This window comes from Nanorana parkeri, unplaced genomic scaffold (assembly GCF_000935625.1).
Source record: "Nanorana parkeri isolate BGI_ZX_2015 unplaced genomic scaffold, ASM93562v1 scaffold1331, whole genome shotgun sequence".
Lineage (NCBI taxonomy): Eukaryota > Metazoa > Chordata > Amphibia > Anura > Dicroglossidae > Nanorana > Nanorana parkeri.
Genome location: NW_017307599.1, coordinates 61,434 through 81,882, shown reverse-complemented (window position 1 = coordinate 81,882; position 20,449 = coordinate 61,434). Strand labels below are relative to the sequence as shown.

General features: G+C 39.0%; 1 protein-coding gene across 1 annotated transcript in view; it reads left to right on the top strand.

The window, feature by feature from the left end:
• Positions 1–20,449, top strand: part of LOC108797755 (neural cell adhesion molecule 1-A-like) — a gene marked incomplete at its 3' end in the record, with an annotated part of 224,423 nt that overhangs the window by 169,229 nt on the left and 34,745 nt on the right. Inside the window, exons 2-8 of the mRNA XM_018569409.1 lie at positions 10,206–10,280; positions 11,249–11,455; positions 14,157–14,300; positions 15,445–15,582; positions 17,421–17,538; positions 18,561–18,724; positions 20,283–20,425. Coding sequence (XP_018424911.1) covers positions 10,206–10,280; positions 11,249–11,455; positions 14,157–14,300; positions 15,445–15,582; positions 17,421–17,538; positions 18,561–18,724; positions 20,283–20,425 — 989 coding nt within the window. The remainder of the gene's footprint in view (positions 1–10,205; positions 10,281–11,248; positions 11,456–14,156; positions 14,301–15,444; positions 15,583–17,420; positions 17,539–18,560; positions 18,725–20,282; positions 20,426–20,449) is intronic.

Here is a 20,449-nt window from a genome sequence, read left to right as displayed (position 1 = left end):
GCTCAGTATACCGCGAGCTACAGCTCGCGGTATACTGAGGCGCCGCAGCCGGAGCGGATCCCGACTTAGACGACGGGATCCGCCCAGCTGCGTGAGTGACAGCTGGCTCTGCCTATCTCGAGGCAGAGCCAGCTGTACCCGCCCCCTCCCTCGCCCCCTCCGCCAGTCAGCGCTGGCAGATCGGAGCGGGGAGAGGGGAATCCAGCCCCTCCCCCTGTCACGGCAGAGAGCCGTGACAGGATCGAGAGGTGAGCGAACCTGGTATGTGTTTGCTCACCTCCCGATCTACTGAGCCGACCTGTGACAGTCCCATTGTCACAGGTCGGCCAGAACTATGAGGTGAGTGAAAAGCACTCACCTCATAGTTCTCCTTTAATATAATATACTTAACTAGAAAATGCGTGCCTGTTTGTTGAATGCTGGGTATATAGAACTGAATAAAGTAGACATCGCTTAATGTACTTTAACTGAATAAAGCAGACATTGCTTAATATACTTAATGTAATCCCACTGACACATAGCTTGAAGAGCGTGGAGAGTGCTTTCCTTTCTAGGTAGGACAAATGAGGCATCAAAGATAAGTAAGGGTTTGATTCAAGCTTAGCTTTGAGAACGAAAAAAAATAAAAATTGATATTACGACGGACTCATACTCAGATTTTGATTCTCATTTGCTCTGACAAATCCAGTCTGTTAAAGTAATAAATGGTAAAAGAAGGCCTAAAAAGTGCTTATGTGTCCTACTGAAACTGATTCTGTTTTACACCAGCAATGTAGTAAGATGGTTTCTGCTGAAAGGGAGAATCAGGTAGAACTGCTTATTTGCAGCTCTGGTTGAATGTCCCTTCCCCCTACCTCCATTGTTGGTGTCCATATTACCTATAGCATTTAATTACAACCAGCACCAGAAAGATGGTCAATCTAATTTGAAAGTAGGGCCATTTTAAGTGGATCTTATATTTTAATCACGTAATATCCCATTTCAGCTAACTGCATTTATCGAAATGCTAGTGCTACAGTTTGATCTTAAATTGATTTGCATTTCCTATGTAGATAATGGCAGAGGTAGGGGCAATGCTCTGAGCCAATCATGTCCTTTAAAAAAAAATATATAACATGTCTAAAAAGAAGGGGGAAGTAGAGTTTGACCTATTCAATGTGCTGCTGCTCTATAATTGTCCAAGCATACATCCTGGGCCAAGTTTTATTGATTAATCTAATGTAGTCTGCAGAGAGGTCCAGGATCTGAAGGTTCTGTCTGTCAGGATTGGCTTCATCACAGGACTGAACAGAATTAGAAATCGTTTGATAAGTAAAACAGAAACAACTGACACATGTGTTTCATCTGTATGTATACCTGTTTTCTTTGGGTTCAGCCTCAATTGGATTACTGCTGGAAGATATCCAACTGCAAATCTAGGTTATACCTTTATGTTGCAGCCATAACACTGTTTGTTATGCTTTATTTAGTCATGTCTACCCTACTGGTCTCTCCATTGAAATATATGGAGGTAATGCCCTAGACTGACTGACTTCATCTCAGCATACCCCTGATTACACAGTTAACACTTAATGTAACTCATAAATGAATGTTTCTTAACTGTCCAACACTTAATCCTGAACAGATGTCTTAACACTTAAACCTTAACCCATAATGTTTAAAGTATAAGTATACACGACTAAAATTAACTTTTTTTTAAATTCATATTGGTTCATTAAACATAATATTGTAAACATGTTATTTAATATGATTAATAAGTGCAGCCCCCCCACCCCCCAAAAAAAAGTTAGTTCTGCAAAAACGCCAGTTCACACTGCAGTGTTATCGCAATCATTGTTATCAGCCCCACCCAGTTCACCTCTGTAAACTACAGAACACCCCTCCATTATAGCTGGCCATTGCTCTATTGGCCTGATTGGCCAATGATCACCTATGGGCTCATGTGCTCTTTAGAAAAATTCTAATGCTAGAAGTTAGTAGATATATCAACTGATTTTATCATCAACGTCTGATTTCAAAGCCATTTAACTGGTATAGAATAATATTAAAATCTGTAATTAATCTGTAATCTGTAATTAATGTAATAAAAATATAACTGGTATAGAATAATATTAAAATCTGTAATAAAAATATAACTCCATCAGGCTTTGCCATGATTGGCAGCATAATGGTGCAGTGAACGTTACTGATAATATGCAGTTGAAGTTAACATATATAATACACTGTAAAGCATTGTGACAATGTGGAGGCATTAGGTAAAAAACTAGCTGGCAGAGAGTTAACTGAAGGTTTTGAGCCGTTCCACTTATACATTTGAAAGGAAGCCTGCCTCTGCATTTAATGTTTTTGATTTGCGCAGCTTTATCTAAACTATAATTATAGACAAAACAGAACTGCAAACAAAGACAAGCTCTTTGCTTACTGTGCATCACTGATCATTTATAATTACCATTATCAGCCTGGTCCATGCTGGTCATCTCCTGTTTCTGACACATTGTATTATGAACTGCTCAGTATGTTTTACTGTATATTGTTCTAGCTTCAAGCCATGCTGTATATTTTATTCCTTTCCCAGGCATTAATCCCATAGGTCATCCATATAATGATCTCATTTGCAGGTCGCATACAGACGCACAAAGCTTTGTCACTTCAAAATATAAATCTCAAGGGCATGGGGTTCAAGGAGGAAGTTGGAAACTGTATTTATCTCACTATTATTATTAAAAATATCCAGTTACTGCTGTTTTCACATAGATTTACTTCTGTATCTTTCCATTATTGCTCACAGGAAACTTCAATAGTTTCCCTCTGTTCCATGAAATCAAAATGATTTGATTAACTTATTTGGGTACAGATGTGTGTCTTCAAGCACGAGTCCGAAAAACATTCAAAAAAAGGTTTTTTTTAATGGTGGACTGAGTGAAGAGGCCCCAGAACCTCTGTCAGATTTGATTGCCGTTTCTGAAGCAATTGGGGAATTTATTTTCCTAAAATACCACGTGTGGTCACAGAGACAGGAAGAGGACAAAACCTCTCTAACACGAACAAACAGTAATAACTAATTTTGTTAAGTGGAGTGAGAACGTTGAGAACCTAGATAAGGTTTTAATGCCTTCTCTGAACTCATTGTGGAAAGGTTCTTGCAGCATTCTTGGTCACCAGGATGGGATGCAAGGGGAAATCTCTCCAACAGGGATATAGATGGCAATAAACACCTGGCAGAGTTAAAGGAGAACTATAGGGTCAGGGCTTTTCCCCATAGTTCTCCTTAGGGTAACGGGAGGACACAAACTAGCATCCTCCCGTTACCCTAAGCTCAGTATACAGCGAGCTACAGCTCGCGGTATACTGAGACGCCGGAGCGGATCCCGACATCAATGTCGAGATCCGCCCAGCTGCGTGAGTGACAGCTGGCTCTGCCTATCTAGAGGCAGAGCCAGCTGTACCCGCCCCTCCCCCGTCCGTTCCGCCAGTCAACGCTAGCGGGGAGGGGGGAATCCAGCCCCTCCCCTGTCATGGCAGAGAGCCGTGACAGGATCGAGAGGTGAGCGAACGCCGGTATATGTTCGCTCACCTCCCGATCTACTGAGCCGACCTGTGACAGTCTCATTGTCACAGGTCGGCTAGAACTATGAGGTGAGTGAAAAGCACTCACCTCATAGTTCTCCTTTAATACGTTTTCTCTCTGTATGCAAAACCAAAAAAATGTATATATGTTTTGACAAAAGTCAGGCTTTAGGTATGTCTAAAACAAAAACATGTTTTTAAAAAAACAGAATAGTTAAAACCCTGTCAGTTTTTTGTGTGTGTGCTATAGGGGAAATTTTACTTTACTGTCTGCCCCATAGACTCAACAGAAGGTGTAGGAAATCTCTACAACATGAAGCACATTCTTAAAGTGACACTAATCTCAGGTGTTAAATCTTAAAAATACATTCAAGTACCTTAACTATTAACAAAAATGTAACTTATTTGTGTATCACTCGGATATAGATCCTCAAATCATCTCTGAATTCATGTTGACACTGTCCTTCCTTCTGGAGGGTGGCTACTTTTGTTTCTCATGGTCTGTGTGTGTGTTGTAAAGTAGCCACCACTCCAAACTTACTCCTGTGATAGACTACAATCTCAAGTTTAGTTTACTCATTTGTATTGAAGTCCATCAGGAGAATAAGCATGGAACAGTGGGTACTTTACAACACACACACACACACACACACACACACACACACACACACACACAGGGGCCATGAGGAACTAAAGTAGCCACCCTCCAGAAGGAAAGACAGTGTCATCAGAGATGATTTGAGGGTCTACAGCCAAACAATACCCACATAAGCTACATTTTGTTAATAGTTAAGGTACCTAAATGCATTTTTAAGATTTAACTCCTTACTTTAGTTCAGGGATAGCCAAACTCCGGCCCTCCAGCTGTGGTGAAACTACAAATCCCATGATGCATCTTTCTCCGGGAGTCATGTCTGTGGTTGTGAGAATCTTGCAATGCCTCATGGGATGTGTAGTTCCACCACAGCTGGAGGGCCGAAGTTTGGCTACCCCTGCTTTAGTTTCACTTTAATTACAACAGACAGTTGTACCCATTGCAGGATTTCCCTTCACTTCCTGATCTGCTGACAACTCAAAACATGTATTTTTCCCCCCTCACTTTCAGTTCTAGTGACAGTGATCCCCAGGACAAATAGAGGGCGTGGATCTCCCAAGCAAGGACGCAATAAAAACCTGGCATACCTATTCTATCCAAAAAAAAAAAAAAGAAACATTTTGGCTTTACATACACTTTAAAGTCATATTCAAAACCATTGAATGCAGTTGTGCATTTATTTAAACATACATTCATTTTCATTACAAACAACTAGTGTAAGTACCTGAATCCCATATAAAAATATCAGTTACCCCCTGCATAGCAGCTTTCAAATTGGGAGAGGAAGGGACAGATGCTAATCAGGCTCTGCTGTTTGCACATTTGTTGACAGGGAAACACACTGACAGGATAAGAGAGCAGACTGATGGCTTATCATTGTTTTGCTTCACTTTTAACATTGAGTAGGTGACACTACTATACAGAGCACTGGACTGGTAAACAGAGCAGGGAACGCTTGGTTATGGTAATAAAAACCTTTATAAGAGGATTAAAGAGGAAGAAATGCCATTTAAGTACATTAAAAAACAGAAATACATGGAAGTAATATTTTTTAATCGAGGGTTTAATAGTACTTCTCTTATAGCAAACTCTTTTATTTAGTACTTGCAATCCACCGAGAGCTGTTTCTTGTCAAACATGTTCTTCTATAGCACTAATGTTGTTCTGCATTTGAGATCTATGCCAATAGTTTTAGTTCTTCCCATTAGACTTCCATTTAAATAGGCATCTAATTCCTGTGAACAATCACCTGAACAGTTCCTCAAGTCTATTCCACATAAGGACAACTAAGGAAAAAGCTTTGTGCTCAGTGCTTTATTTTTTTTTATTTTTGGGTTAATGAAGTCACTTGCTTCAGAACTGAGCAGCCTGTTTTTTGGAGACTTCTCTCAAGTAACTCATTAACTAATCAATCACATTGCTGCAGAGTTTTGACCCGGTGGCCTTGCATCGATCACACCGCTACAGGTTTTTTTTTTGTTGGTTTTTTGCAGAAGTGTGGTAAAGCAGCTTCCAAATTAGTCCATGCTCCACAGGATTGCCTGCCTGATCTTATCAATGTTAATTGTTTTCCAGTCAAGAACCTATCTACAAGGAAAAAAAATAAATACATTTTAAAAAAAAGATTGCTATGTGTAGAATGTAAAGCCTATACAGTATGCAGGCCTAGTATACACTGAGGTTTTTTTCAGACCCCCTCTATTTAACCTCCCTAAATGATGTGGAATCCCTACTTTTGGAAGTAGTCCATTGCATTAAATTTGGACATATTGAGGGGATTCAGCTTCATACAGTAAGGAAATGAAAAGCAATTTACTCACCAAACTTCAGTGTTAGGGGAGTCATCTCCGCTTTTATTTATCTATTATAGTCAGTACAACAAGTTATTTCCCAAACAGGTGATATGTCCTACACAACTATGTGCTGTATGGTGTCTGTTAGCTGCACACAGAGCCCCTTCACCTGTATACATTCTACCAGGCTGTGAGTAACATGGAGCACACTTTTTCAGTTTTCTTCCTCTCAGTGTGGAACTCTCTCCTTTTTAACAGACCATTAGTAGCTTCCTCCAGGATGCATAGCATAGAGTTGACTAGTGCAGTGTGGTGGTCAGGCCAACCCTTCAATTTGCTAGACTCAGGAGCTCTCGGCCACAGGAATTTAGACTCCTGTCACAAGCTCCTACTGCCCTAATCTGGGTGGAAAGTATATGCTATCCCAGACTATACCCTGGACTCTCAGGGCCACAATATGTACAGTTACAACTGAGACTAAATTTAAAGATGGTCCATTCAACTATCGCATGAGCTGCACACTAGACACTGTGAATGGGGCTAACTAAACTGCTGTAAATCCAAATCTAGATGTGTATACCTTTTTATTTTAAACCACCCCAGAAAAAGAGGCAACAAATGGTGGATGCTGTTCCTGATGTCTCATTCTGCAAATGTTAGGTACCTGGCTGTCTTGTCAAATCCCTTGCTGCAGTACTTTGAGTTACTGACCAAGATAAGAACTTTGACCTTTATGATCTGCATACTTGTTTCAGTCCAGTGACTCGGAAAGTGTCAAAGATGGTCAGCAAAAACACTCAGGCAATTAACATTCTCAGAAGGCAAACAATTGGCGCCACTATATGTCTCTTAATTCATTCTCTGCATTGGCTGAAAGAGACAAAAATGGAATGTAGAAGGAATGACCTAATTATCCCTCTGTAGACCAGACTCTAATGCAGGAGCCAGGCCAGTTGTTTCTATGGTAAAAGGTAGCTCCAAACAAATTGATACGTTTTCAAAAGACAGAGATCATACTTAAACCACTGCACTGGATGAACAACATAAACAGATGCAACCTTGTTTGGGCATTTAATCCTTTAATATGATGGATTCCAGATAGCTTGTCCCTTAAGAATAGCTTGCACTCATCTAATTTGATCACCACAGGATATTTCATTTTCTTATCTTTTTCATTCTATAATCATAGATTGAAAAACAAATTAGAGAGCAACATTAAAGTTGATATCCTTCCATTACATTGTGTGATGCTAGCACTTTGTGGGTATTACGGGAAAAAGGGTTTGTAGTGTGTGTAAAAATGAAAAAAAAAAAAAAAAACAGAATAAAGAGGCCACCTGTAACATATAATGTCTTTTCTTGCAATGATCTGTGAGCCCAGGAGCAGTGTTTGTATGATATTGTCATTTCGGCAGCATCCCACAGGGTACAACCTTAATTACTTGCAGTCAGCTAGAGATGAGATCAGAGAGGCAGTACAGACACAGAACCTTTAACTCAATGTTCCATCACCATGGTGATTCCCATTATTCAGACCTAAGGGGAGCCTCACCAGCTGACACTGCTGTTGTTGCGCTCTATACTTCAAAATCCTTTCCCTTCTAATTAGATTCTACTGATGAGCCATTTTGTTTCACTGCGACCTTTCCTTACACTACCTGCTGTAACATCTCTTTCACGGATCTTCAGTCCAGAGGTCTTGTGCTGGAATCTGTCCCAGGAAAGTCTACCTTTTTACATTTTTTTAAAAAGGAAATGTTATCTGAAGGTGATCTCCCCCTTTGGGTTTTGAGAGAGCACTTTCACATCCATTCACAACTAGACCGAGCGCAACTTATTTGCCACATAAAAGAAATCAAAATAGTTGTATCACTTGTGATGCTTGAAGTTAATATATTTTTTTTATGCAATCAGTAGCAAGTTGTCAATCTGTTCTGAAAATAGTTAGGGTGGCAGCTAACAATGGGACTGATTTACCCAGCAATGTCCAGTTTACAAATAATCCTTCTGTTAATGCATTCTAAAACTGAACTTCAGCATGAGTGTTACTGTACATGTTTTGAATGAATAAAATAATAATAATAATAATGATTATAATCATAGTTTGTACATTCACTTAAAACAACAGCTTCCATCATGTTTTACTTTCAGATAGAGTTACACTTTAAGTATGATAGGAACCCTTATAAACTGAACATATCTGGTACTTTTGTATTACCTTAATGTCTCATTTTTTACCTTACCTACAAAGGTGAACAGTACACGATTTAGATTTCCATGCTATCACTATCGCTCTGTGGCCTCTTATTTTCCATCATCATGTTGGTTTGGTAGATTAAGCCATCCACATCACAGATTACAAATTTTGTTTCCCAAGAACTATAGCAGCACTTTGAGCTAATTAGACTCCATTATATTGCTTCTGTGGTTAGAGTGAACATGCTGACAGGAGGAGTGAGCAGGGAGGTAACCTCAGCAGCACCCTACTGAGTATTGCATATTATTATCCAATGAGAAGCTTGGAGAATGTTCTGACCAGGGTTCTTGACTAAGCTGTGATGGTGTTGCACTGGTGAAAGAGGACCCTTCTGTGCTGTAATGCAAAGTTTGCCATATGTAGTTTAGCTGTATATTTAGATGCTTGGCTAGAATTCGTATTTAAGTGGCTCATTTAAAAAAAGCATCCTCACTAAGACCATACCACTGTTTTAAAAATAAAAAAAGTTCTCTCCCAGGTCCACTCCTTTGCTCAGTGGGCAGGGGTATAATAGTCAGCCTGTTATGGGCTATTGCAATTTGCAATAGCCCATAGCAGGCTGGCTATTGCTCCCCATTGTTTACATTCTGCTGCCGACTGTAGAATCTAGCCACGGTTGACAGCAGAATGTAAACAAAGAATGTAAACCAATAATTGTATTAGCAACAAAATACAAAATAAATTTGCGTGTACCAAGCAACTGACAATTTGTTAGTATGCATCAAGCCACCTTCAAAAAAAGAAAAAATCCAGGTGGCTTCAGAGTGCTGGTTGCTTGAATGCCGGATAATGGGGAGTTTACTGTAATTGAGTTCCTGAGTTTAGTTTAACTCATAATTAACAACATACTATATATGGTGTGATGTGGATGTTTTGCCATTAACGTATTGATGGAAAACAATATTGTAAGCCTCTGTGAACTACACAACCCCCATTATGTTACAGAGATGAGGGCATGTGTCTGTACTCTTACTTATACAGCATTGTCACCCTAGGGCAGAATTGTGTTACTGGTAGGATCACCAGTTAGAAATTAAGGATAAAGCCAGAAAAAAAAGAAAATGTATGCAGCCACCACATTTGAGGTCTGGTGATCTGTAATACATTACAATGTTATTCTTATTTTTGTTCTTGGGTTCATATATCCTTTAAAGTAGAACTGTGGTACCCCATTATATACAGTACATATATGTGCTGCAGCACTTTAATTATAAATTAAGCTGCACTTACAGTTTTATCTAAATCCTCTGCAAAGTCCCCCAGAAGTCCATCTGATGCAACTTCCTGTGATGGTGTGGCAACAATGCTGCACTGCTCCTGAATTCAGAGCAGAGTTTGGCTTTCACCATTGTTTTGTGTTTATTTTACGATACTTGTCCATCACAGAGTAACTGGATTTGTCATTTGTTTAGCCTATCATACAAGAGCCTTTAGTTGTAATTTCAGTTATTTTTCACTTTGCTCACTGCTATGCCTGAACATCACAATGACTGGAAAATTAGATTGGGAGCTTTCTGAACAGCTGAATTTGTTCAATTACTACCAGCAGGAAAGTAAAAGGTTTAAGGGGTCATTCACTTCAGGTCTCTGTCTTCCCCATCAATACACTATTCAGCACATTTACTTCCACAGCATGGGTTCACACTGTTGCACTGCAACAAAACACACATTAGCTAAGGCATTATATTATAGCACCCCAGCGCACCTTGCCAGTGTGTCTGCGCTGTAGCTTCCCACAATGCAAGGTAATGCACCTGTCTTGGTGTGTTTTAGTGCATCAGGCAGAATAGGCTGAATATTAACATTAACGTGCCACATAACGGGCATTAACCTGCACATACTAAAGCACCACAACAGTGTGAACCCACCTTTATTTATCTGTGTCGTGTCAAAAGTGCATTTATTCTTTCATTCTTCAAAATACATTATTATTTTGATGTTGATATTTTAGGGTAACAATACAACTAATATTTTTTTATGTTTTCTATTACAGCAGCTCTAGAAGTTACAATAGTTCCTGATCAAGGAGAAATAGGCCTGGGAGAATCTAAATTCTTCTTATGTCAAGGTATGTATCTTCAAAACAGATTAATTCCATAAGATAAGATAGAGTCAGTTATGCAACATTAAATTGACTCTGTCCCTGTCCCTGATGTTCCTGTAAAGAAGAGAGTGAATATTAATTGTTCATGCTTCATGTGCCATCAAACACCAGAAATCTTCCACTGAAGTGTCTGCAGGAACTGGCACTTTCAGCAGTCTCTCCACTTTCAGCAGTCTCTCCTATGCACTTAGTGGTTCCTCCTGCTGACTCCTACATCTCTATTGTGTCCTGTAATGATGTAGGGTTCTGCAGGAGGCACTACTGAGCATGGTGAGGGACACAGGAGATCAGCAGTCCTGGAAATGTCAGTTCCTAAAGATTTGGTCAGAGATTTATCCTCATCACTCTGGTGTTTGGCTTTTCTTTTCTGGTACATGTGTATTTTAAAGGTTATCTTATGGTATATGTACAGTATATCATGCCTGAGATCATATCACAGTGGAGGGGTGTTATTTTTATTAAATTGTATTTGTTAATTTTAACCTCCACCCCAGGGTTATCTGTGAAGGGGAATTTGATGAGAAAATGGAAAAAAAAAACATGTAAAAATATAACATTTCTTATTGTGCCTGCATTGCAGGGACCTCTTGATATGAAATCCTTACACCTCCTCCAGCAGCAGCATGATCTGCCTGTGCAGAGCTTGTGATATGTTTTCCCATCAAGGATATAGATCTCCTTATCACATGGATTAGACTTAGAGCATCACAGCAATGTGATATCAGAAGTGTTTTTTTTTAATTCTTTCTGAATACATTTCTTTTCAAAACCTTGGTTCTTGTTTAAATGAGCTAAAATTTAGCATTCCGTTCTTTCGCTCTTTCTTTGTATTAACATTGACATGGAATCTCTGTTCTTAAAATTGTAGCCAACCAGTATAAGGAAATAGTAAAGCAACTAACAGTTGTATCTTTTTCTCTGTTCTGTCTTAGTAACTGGCGAAGCTTCTGAGATCTACTGGGAATCACCTACCGGAGAAAGACTGACCACCCAACAACAGATCTCAGTTGTGAAAAGTGATGACTATTCATCCACTCTTACTATATACAACGCCAGCATTCAAGATGCCGGGACCTACAAATGTATCGCTAGCAGTCCAGAAGGACGGGAGGAAAGCACTGTTAAACTACAGCTTTATCGTAAGCTCTTCAAAGTATTGTTCATAGACTAAGAGTCGATGTGTTAGCAACCATTATAGAGATATTAAAACGTTTCTGCAAATATTTTTTTGCTGTAGTATTAGTTTATGTAAATGTTGCCCCCCATAAGTAGAAATTATTCTGCTGCATTTCATAGGAGCAAGTTTATTAAACAGTTGACTAACCATTCGGTGACTATTCGCCACTAGGATCTTCTTCTATAACTATACACTGTGTTTACTACCCAAAGTCAGCTCATCTGCTAGATTGAGTCATATTTGCAGCGCATCTTCATTTTGCATTTTTCAATAGGAAAACCCACTCTCAGCATCCACTGTATTTTGCAGCCCAGTTTTACAGTCCTGCTATATTTTTATGTGATTTAAAAGAAAAACTGTTTGTTACTTGCTCACTTTTGTGCAATCACCATTTTTAGACGGAGGAATATTTTATTTTATTTTCAGTGTTTTCACATTAAAAGAGAACCATGGGGTAAGTTTTTTTCCCCATAGTTCTCTTGAGAGCCACGGGAGGACATCTAATAGCGTCCTCCCATGACCCAAAGCTCAGTATATCGCGAGCTACAGCTCGCCGTATACTGAGACCTCAGCAGCAGGGACGGATCCCGGCATTACTGTCAAGATCCACCCAGCTGCGAGAGTGACAGCGGGCCCTGCCTATCTAGAGGCAGAGCCAGCTGTACCTACCTCCTCCCCGTCCGTTCCTCCAGTCAGCGCTGGAGGATCGGAGCGGGGAGGGGGTGGAATCCCTGCAGGGAGCCGTGACTGACAGTCATTGCTCTCTGCAGGCAGATGATCGAGAAGTGAGCGAGTGACGCTATGGGGTTGATTTACTAACCTAAACACACACACACACACCAGGTGTGTGTGATTTTCACACAGCAAAACGTATTTATCAACCAAAAAGTCTCTAAAAGCATATTTCCACTAATGCCATATATGGAAAAATCATGCACATGATGCATATATAATGCTGCTTCACAGTTTAGACAAAAATGGTTAGCTCATGCATTTACATTTTCCTGCATTTCCTGCATTCATCAACGCAAGCAACATAACATATAGCTAATTTACACCACATTACCTTGCAATTCATTGCAGGGCTTTGAACAACACACCTGCTGGGTGTGTACACACTACAAAGGTGTTTCGATTCCTCCCATAGATCATGCTGGGAGGGAACACACTACAGAGGTGTATACACGTTCGTGGTGTGTTTAAAAGGTTAGTAAATCAACCCCTATGTGTTCGATCACTTCCCGATCTATTCAGCCGACGTGTGACAGTTTCATTGTCACACGTCGGCTCGAACTATGAGGATGAGTGATTTTCACTCACCTCATAGTTCTCCTTTAATTACTATGCAATATTTGTCCATTTCAATCACTACCACCTATATCTACGTACATACACCAGACATTCACTGCCCTGCTTGTGAAGATTTTACTCTTACAATTCCCATGCACATATGTCACCATTCACCCCCCCACATCTGCTGCTGAAAAAGAATATGGTTTCTATAAATATGAAGAGTACCATCGAGTGGACAGCAAATGCTGGCAAACTGAGGCAGGTGAAGGGGCCTAGGTGTCTTCATTCAATAAATATGCTCCAAGTGTTGTCTAAAAGGCCATTTTAATAAAACTTCAAAAAGGGAAAAAAAATTCTGAGGTCTGGTAGTCTATATATTCAGGAATCCTCTGTTTTAAAGAGAGGCAATACCATTTAGTTTAATATGATTCTTAATACCTTTTGTTAAAATGTTATATCTGTCCACTACAAGACCCTCACCCAGATTTATTGGTGCTACTAAGCATCAAATGAAAAACAACAACATTGTTAAAAGCCTTCTATGTTTCAAAATTGTTGGTGCTTCTACAAGGTGCAGTTTGTTAGAAATGTAAAGCTTCATGATGTTTTTTTTAAAGGTTGCAGTACCACACTAGAATTATCTTTGCCCCTGGCCTACTTATGTCTTAAATCTGTTCTGATTGCCTGCCAAGGTCAACAACGACTGCAAAGCCATGCCAATGGACTAGTGTTAATTAAATACATGTTGCAGCTTGGCAAATTATATGATTGATGAACACTAGTGAGTTGTAATTACCTTTTAGAATGTTTAACTGATTGCTGAGTGATGACTGTGCCCTTTGCATTGTCTGGTACAAAAATACCAACATGAAAACATGGCAAGATGAGCAAGTGAAAAGTGACAGTCTTACCTTACTTACTGATAATGCAACAGAGCCAGATTGGTGACCTCAGTTTAATGTAATGTAATTAAGAAAACCAGGCGTGCCACCTTCCTGGACCCTAGCTCTAGTTGGACATTGAACGAGAAGCAGAAGGTTATTAAACTCATCTGCCCCTCTCTCCTCCTGTTATCATGTCCCTTGCCTACAGCAGACTATAATAAGCTCAGAATTCTGACCCTTCCTCTTCCAGTCTGAGTGCTTCTGTACAGGGGCTTACAAGGAGTTAATGCCAAGGATAAATTAGGTACTTATGCTATCTGCATTTGAAAATACATTTACTGTTTTTGATAAATGTATAGTTGCACTTATGTGCCTGGGGTTTGCCATTAATGAACTTTAGTGCCTTATAATTCCCCTCTAAAGGTAGCTGTGGTCCTGTATTGATATACAGACATAATTATTGACAAATTTGGTATTTTTTTACAGAGAAATTGACGTTCAAGTATGCACCCACCCCACAAGAGTTTAATGAGGGAACGGATGCTGTTATAATTTGTGATGTATCAAGTTCTATGCCATCAATTATCACCTGGAAACATGGAGGCAGAGATGTTACTTTTAAGAAAGACGGTGAGTATAGAGTTCTGTATATTGCTGATCGTAGTCGAGGATATATAGAACCAATATGTTGTCTTTTATTTCGCTGGCTGGATATGGAACAAATGAGGTTCAGATGATGACTCACATGCCACTAACCCTTGTGGAAGAGAGCAAGACTTAAGTACAGCAGGGGTAGGCTTAGAGCCAGTGGGCAGGAACAATGCCTGAAGTCCGCTTGAGGCAGCAGTCACTTTAGTATATATTGTGTAAGCAAATAATGGGATAAACAAATATTATCTAAATACAAGAGGCATGTGTATTTGTATGTGAATCTTCTTGAGCTTTGTGTATTTCTTCCAGATTTGTGCAGCAAATTTTGCGCAGGAGCTTCCTATAATAAAGACTGGCCACTGCTGCTCTCCCTTCTTGTGCAGGGTGACTGGTCTTTTATCCCCCTCCTGTATTTTTCTGCAGGCAGCTTGTAGTTGATGGAAATTGCCAAGCCCCTCCCACAACTCTGTTCTCTGCACAGGCTATGTGCAGCACAGTGTTGATGTCACTGCTGCATTCATAAAGTACTATCAAGATTTGCAAAGGCATTTGGTGCACACAAAGTGGATTTATCCTTGGTGTCTGTTGAGGAATATAAAGTATATACATGAACGTTTTTGCAGCTGGAGTTTAGCTTTAAGGCCATAAGGTTTTTAGCATTTGACAGAGTGCGGAAAACTTAAGAGTCTGCTAAATTCATGTTACTGCTAGTGTCTACCTTGGAGATATTTCCATTCACTTTCTGGACTGGTGACTTGTTGCCATAGGGACAGAAATTAATGGTGAGCACCTCCGATGGGCAGAGAAACAGAATCAGTCTTTATGGTAGACTAGGGCACAGTTAGAGCCTCTGGCAGTTCTTTTTACTGGCGCCTGTGTCTACATGACCATTAACACCCATTTCCCTAATTTTCTGCCTTGGTGTCACAGGGAAAGAAAGTGAGGGACATATTATCTTATGGAGTAACAGGCAGAAATTGCATGTTTGGGGTTGCAACTGTGATAAGCTGGGTCACCAAAGCTTTCTTGCAATTGCTATCCGTATTGATCTCAACAATCTATAACACTGTCTTATCTTCTGCACTTGTTACACTTGTTCCTCACTGTGTTCACCTCTCCACAGTTCGATTTGTTATGCTGTCCAACAATTACTTGCAAATCCGGGGCATTAAAAAGACAGATGAAGGGACTTATCGATGTGAGGGCCGGATTCTTGCACGTGGAGAGATCAACTTCAAGGATATCCAAGTCATAGTGAATGGTGAGGTTATACTAGCAATCTTTAATTTTAACTAGTTCTTGTTCATTGCTTGATCAAAAAAAAAAATAATATGTAGGATATGATATACACTGTATCGTATAGATATATAAGATATGGAGTATACAAAGTGAAATGGTGGTAAATAAAAGTGTAAAAACAATATCTTAATTGGGGAGTACCGGTATTAACATGTTCTAAATCGTAGATCATTTTGTTTTGTTTTTTAAACTTGTTTCTGAATCTAAGTATGTACATACATTGGAATCGCTCTATGTTCTCACTACATACTTCAATTCTGCTTCCTATTTTGAAGTGCTAGACAATTGTTGTACTTTACTGCTCCTTCTCACAATGCGACCCACTGAAAACAATGTATTGCTCCCTGTCTGTCATTTATTACATTTAATTTAATACATAAATAAAAATATGGATGAGCAAGTGTGTAAAACTGTAAAATTCACTTGAAGATCACCACTGCAATGTGATTAATTTTTAATCTTTCCAGCAACTGTTACTTATACTTTGTTTTATCTGATCCAATATTGATGATTTACTTATCACACACACACACTATATATATATATATATACACTAAATATATATAATTATCTTTTTTCATATGCACTGTGCCTCCAGTTCAGTATTAGGAAGCATATTCAAAACAAAATGCACTGAGGCTATGGCTAAGCTGCAGAAAAACAGTCTCATTAATCAGACCTTTCCTTGGAGAAACATGGAGGCATCGGTTGCTACCTTCACATTTTGCAAATGTTGTCTCTGGCTTTAGTAGTTTAAGTCACTGACCCAAAACAAGTATGCGGATAAGGAGATCTGACTTTCCTGTATTGCATACTTGTTCCAGGTTTGTAACTTGGGGAGTATTGAAGCCAGTGGGTCAGAAAAACAGTCAGACAATTACATTTTTCAGAAGGAGGCCAACGGGGGCTGCCCACATATGCTTCTCAGGAAAGGTGTGATTTAAGCTTTGCATTCTTTCAGGTTACTCCTCTCTACCAGCTATAAGCTTGCATCAAAAGCTAGAGATATATGGATGCTGCATTTAACATAACGTTTTACTCACAGACAGTACCTGCTGCTTTTACCTGTAGATAACAGAAAAAGTAAACAAAAGGAAATTTGAACTAGCAGGACCCATGATGACACTGCTCTTAAAGTAAAAAATATTTTAAGTTTATAGTTACGTTTTAGGTTTAGACCCGCAAGAATTTTTAAATTGCCTGAATATATTAAAATAGCTAAGGTGTTTTGCAAGTGACCCTATTATTTTAACAAGTTTGATCAGTTCCAACCTTTTTTTATTTTAATTCTGTTAGTGTTGCTCCAGAACAAGACAAAATAAAACCATTCTAAGGCAACTGCCAATTTTTCCTTACAGATAAAAAATTACAAAGCTCCTTCTTGTCCCTTCAACATCAGTTTTATCAGTTTTGCATTAGAAGGGAATAATGTGACTGCCAAGAAGCGTACTGGAATTGGCATCTCCAGCTATAATTGATTTGGTTTATCAATCACTCTACTTCTAAATTATGTTCATTATGGGTGGATATTCTGTTCCTAGTAAGAAGATATTAGACCCATATTTTAAAAATGAATTGTTCTTAATAAAAAATTAAAGACGACTTGATATATAATTGCTACATAAACATGTTTGTAATTTAGTGTTAATAAAAATATATTTCTGTTCTAAAACTACCCCCGAGATGTAATTTCCCATTGCTGTTTTCATTTTTTTTATATTATAACACTGGTAGGCCCTCCTACTCAACACACATGTTTCTTTTGGATAATATAATTTGTTATTCTTTTTTTCACTACAGTTCCTCCTACAGTGGAAGCCAAACAACTCACAGTAAACGCCACAGCCAACTTAGGAGAGTCTGTTACTTTGAGCTGTGAAGCGGAAGGCTTTCCCGAGCCTGAACTAAGCTGGACAAAGTAAGTGAGGAGGGTATCAATATTTATCTATATTAATTGTTACTGTCAAACAGGTAAATAGGAAAGATGGAGCTCCATTCATCAAAATGAGGAGTGACCTTCAGACAGCCCACGGACCTCTCTCTCTGACTGACTCTATTCTCTGCGCATGAACCCTTCTGCTCACCCTGGGTGGGTGCCTGCTTTGCTGCCCTCGTGGTACAGCCCTGTTTCTTAATTCATATTTATGCAAAGCACATTCATCCGTTAAGAAGACCTTTAATAACAAACACAGTAGACAGGACCTTGGTAGCTTAAAATATAAGATCATAAAAAGCTGAATAGGTCGAAAACAAAGGGCGAACTTTGTTTAAATTGGAGTATCTAACTGAGGAATTGTTCGAGCAATGGTTATCTACAATGGCACCATCCATTGGTTTGTCACTGCAGCACCCATTATTACCAAGAGGACACAGCACTGTACGGAGTGCACCGAGTATTTCCCATTTTTTTAAACTGAGGAATGTCTCAAGTATGTTTTACTTTTCAACCGCTTGCAAGAAGTTACTATGGCCAACTAGTAGAATGACATTCTCCTGGCCACTGGATGATGACATTATAATAGTGGTACACTGGAAGAGTCATAACTGTAAGAGAAGGATATCAGTTTTTTTTTTTTTTTTTTGCACATGCTGGAGCAATGTGGCGTTTACTGAAATCCAATCAGTATAAAAAGGAACTATAGAAATGTTCAGTATGAGGATCACAGCTTCATTCATACCACCCAATGGTGAATGGTGTTTAGAACTTGTACTATTTACCGAATGGATGAATACTGGCACTTGAACTATACCATAAGGATTGAATGGACTTGAAAACCCCTAATGTTTTACTACTGCCTAGAGGATCAACCATCAAAATCAGTGTCAACATTATAAATGTAAACGGTGTATAAAAAATGGGAATGTTGTTGGTAACAGAAAGAAAATCATCCTATTTATTTAAGTATAAATGGTATAACGTTATTTATTTGTGTGCTGCAGGAGAGGAGAACTGATAGAAGATGACAGCGATAAATACACCTTCAACGAAGACATGTCAGAGATGGCCATTCATCGAGTTGAAAAAGATGATGAAGCCGAGTATATCTGTATTGCTGAGAATAAAGCTGGGGACAGTGAAGCTACCATTCTTCTGAAAGTTTATGGTGAGAGCACTCAATGGTAGATATTGATCTACAATGCTCTACTCTGGCCTAAAGCCATCAAGAATGGATATTAGTTGTAATCTTTTTATATACTTTTAGTAACCCCTGAATAATAGAGTTAATAGAGTCCAAATATACAAGAATAGCATGAGTTACATGTAGTGCTGAACTCCAGACTCCTACTTTTTTGGTCTGGACTGTGAGCAATACAGCTCACTGCATCTGCAGTAAACATGTGCAATTCGTTTCGTTCCGAAACGAAATTCGGACGAATTTTTCGGAAATTCGGATGTATCTGAATTCCAAATTACAGATATAACGAATGCAAACTAATCCGAATTTCCGTTTCCAAAATTCGTTAGTGGTAGTTTGTTCGTTTCGTTTTCGTTTCATATTCGTTTCGTTCGTTGGTTGCAGCAAACTGGCATTAGAGAAGGAGAAAAAAATGTTTTCCCCTTCAAATGTCACTTTGCTGTAAACGAACGAACGAACCGAATAAGAAACGAAAACTAAACAAACGTTCGAACGAACTACCACTACGAATTTCGTCTGAAATCCGAATTCAGAATCCGAATTGACTTTAACACCGGAATCCCGAAAAACGAAATAACACAAAATCGGAATTAAAACGAAACTAAACTAAACTAATTTTTTGACAGTGCACATGTCTAATCTGCAGTATGTATACTGGTATAGACCCTTAGTTGTTATTTAAAATTGAATAGATATATGTAGCACCTCAGAGTATATGTAAACCCAATCAGTAACATCTCATATAAACCTTTACATGTTAATGTAATTTAAAAAGTTATTTTCAATATTTTTAAACCAGCAGCTTTCATTAAAGTAATACTATGTGGTCCTGCCATTACTGCCTTGTTCTGACACTTCCTGTTATAGAGTGACAACACTCTGTCTCCCAGTTGTACTCTTACATTGTCACCCTGCTGTACAAGCTTCTAATGGAGGCCACAAATGGCCTTTTTAACACACATTACACTGGCACAGTATCCACTCTTAGGAAACCTGTCCTGCGAACTACCATGTATCCATTGCTGGATAGCATGAATATAGACATGACGAGTCTGCAGGACATCAGGAGTACAACACAACAGATTATAAAATAAAACTGTATTTTATTAGAAAAAAAAGCATTGCATTTGTTTATGATACTCTGTGATTGATTTACTAAAGGCAAATAAGCTTTTCATTTTGCAAGGGAATTTTCTCTTAGCAGTGCAGTTATGGCTTTAGTGCAGAGCATGTTCAGCTGACAAAAGGCAGCCGGTGTATGGCTTATTTAATCTGATGTACAAGGCTGAAGTGAATAGTCAAACAGCGTTCGTCTCACTTCACTTCAGCTCGGTTACTCACTCGGTTGCCTTCGGCAGCTAAGTGAATAACCCCCTAAGTGTCATTTAGTTACAGTTTACATGCAATGTATTACATTATCCTTAAAACTTCTCTCATTGCAACCAATTACAGTACATAGTAAATTCTAAAGTGTACATTTTGATATTGTAGAAATATTTCCAAATGCTGTTTTTATGTCCTATAGCAAAACCTAAAATCACCTATGTTGAAAATAAGACTGCAGTGGAGTTGGATAATGAGATCACTCTAACATGTGAAGCCTCTGGAGACCCACTACCCAGCATCACTTGGAGAACCGCTACCCGAAACATCAGTGAGGAGGATAAGGTATGTTTGCCTTGATTATCTCTC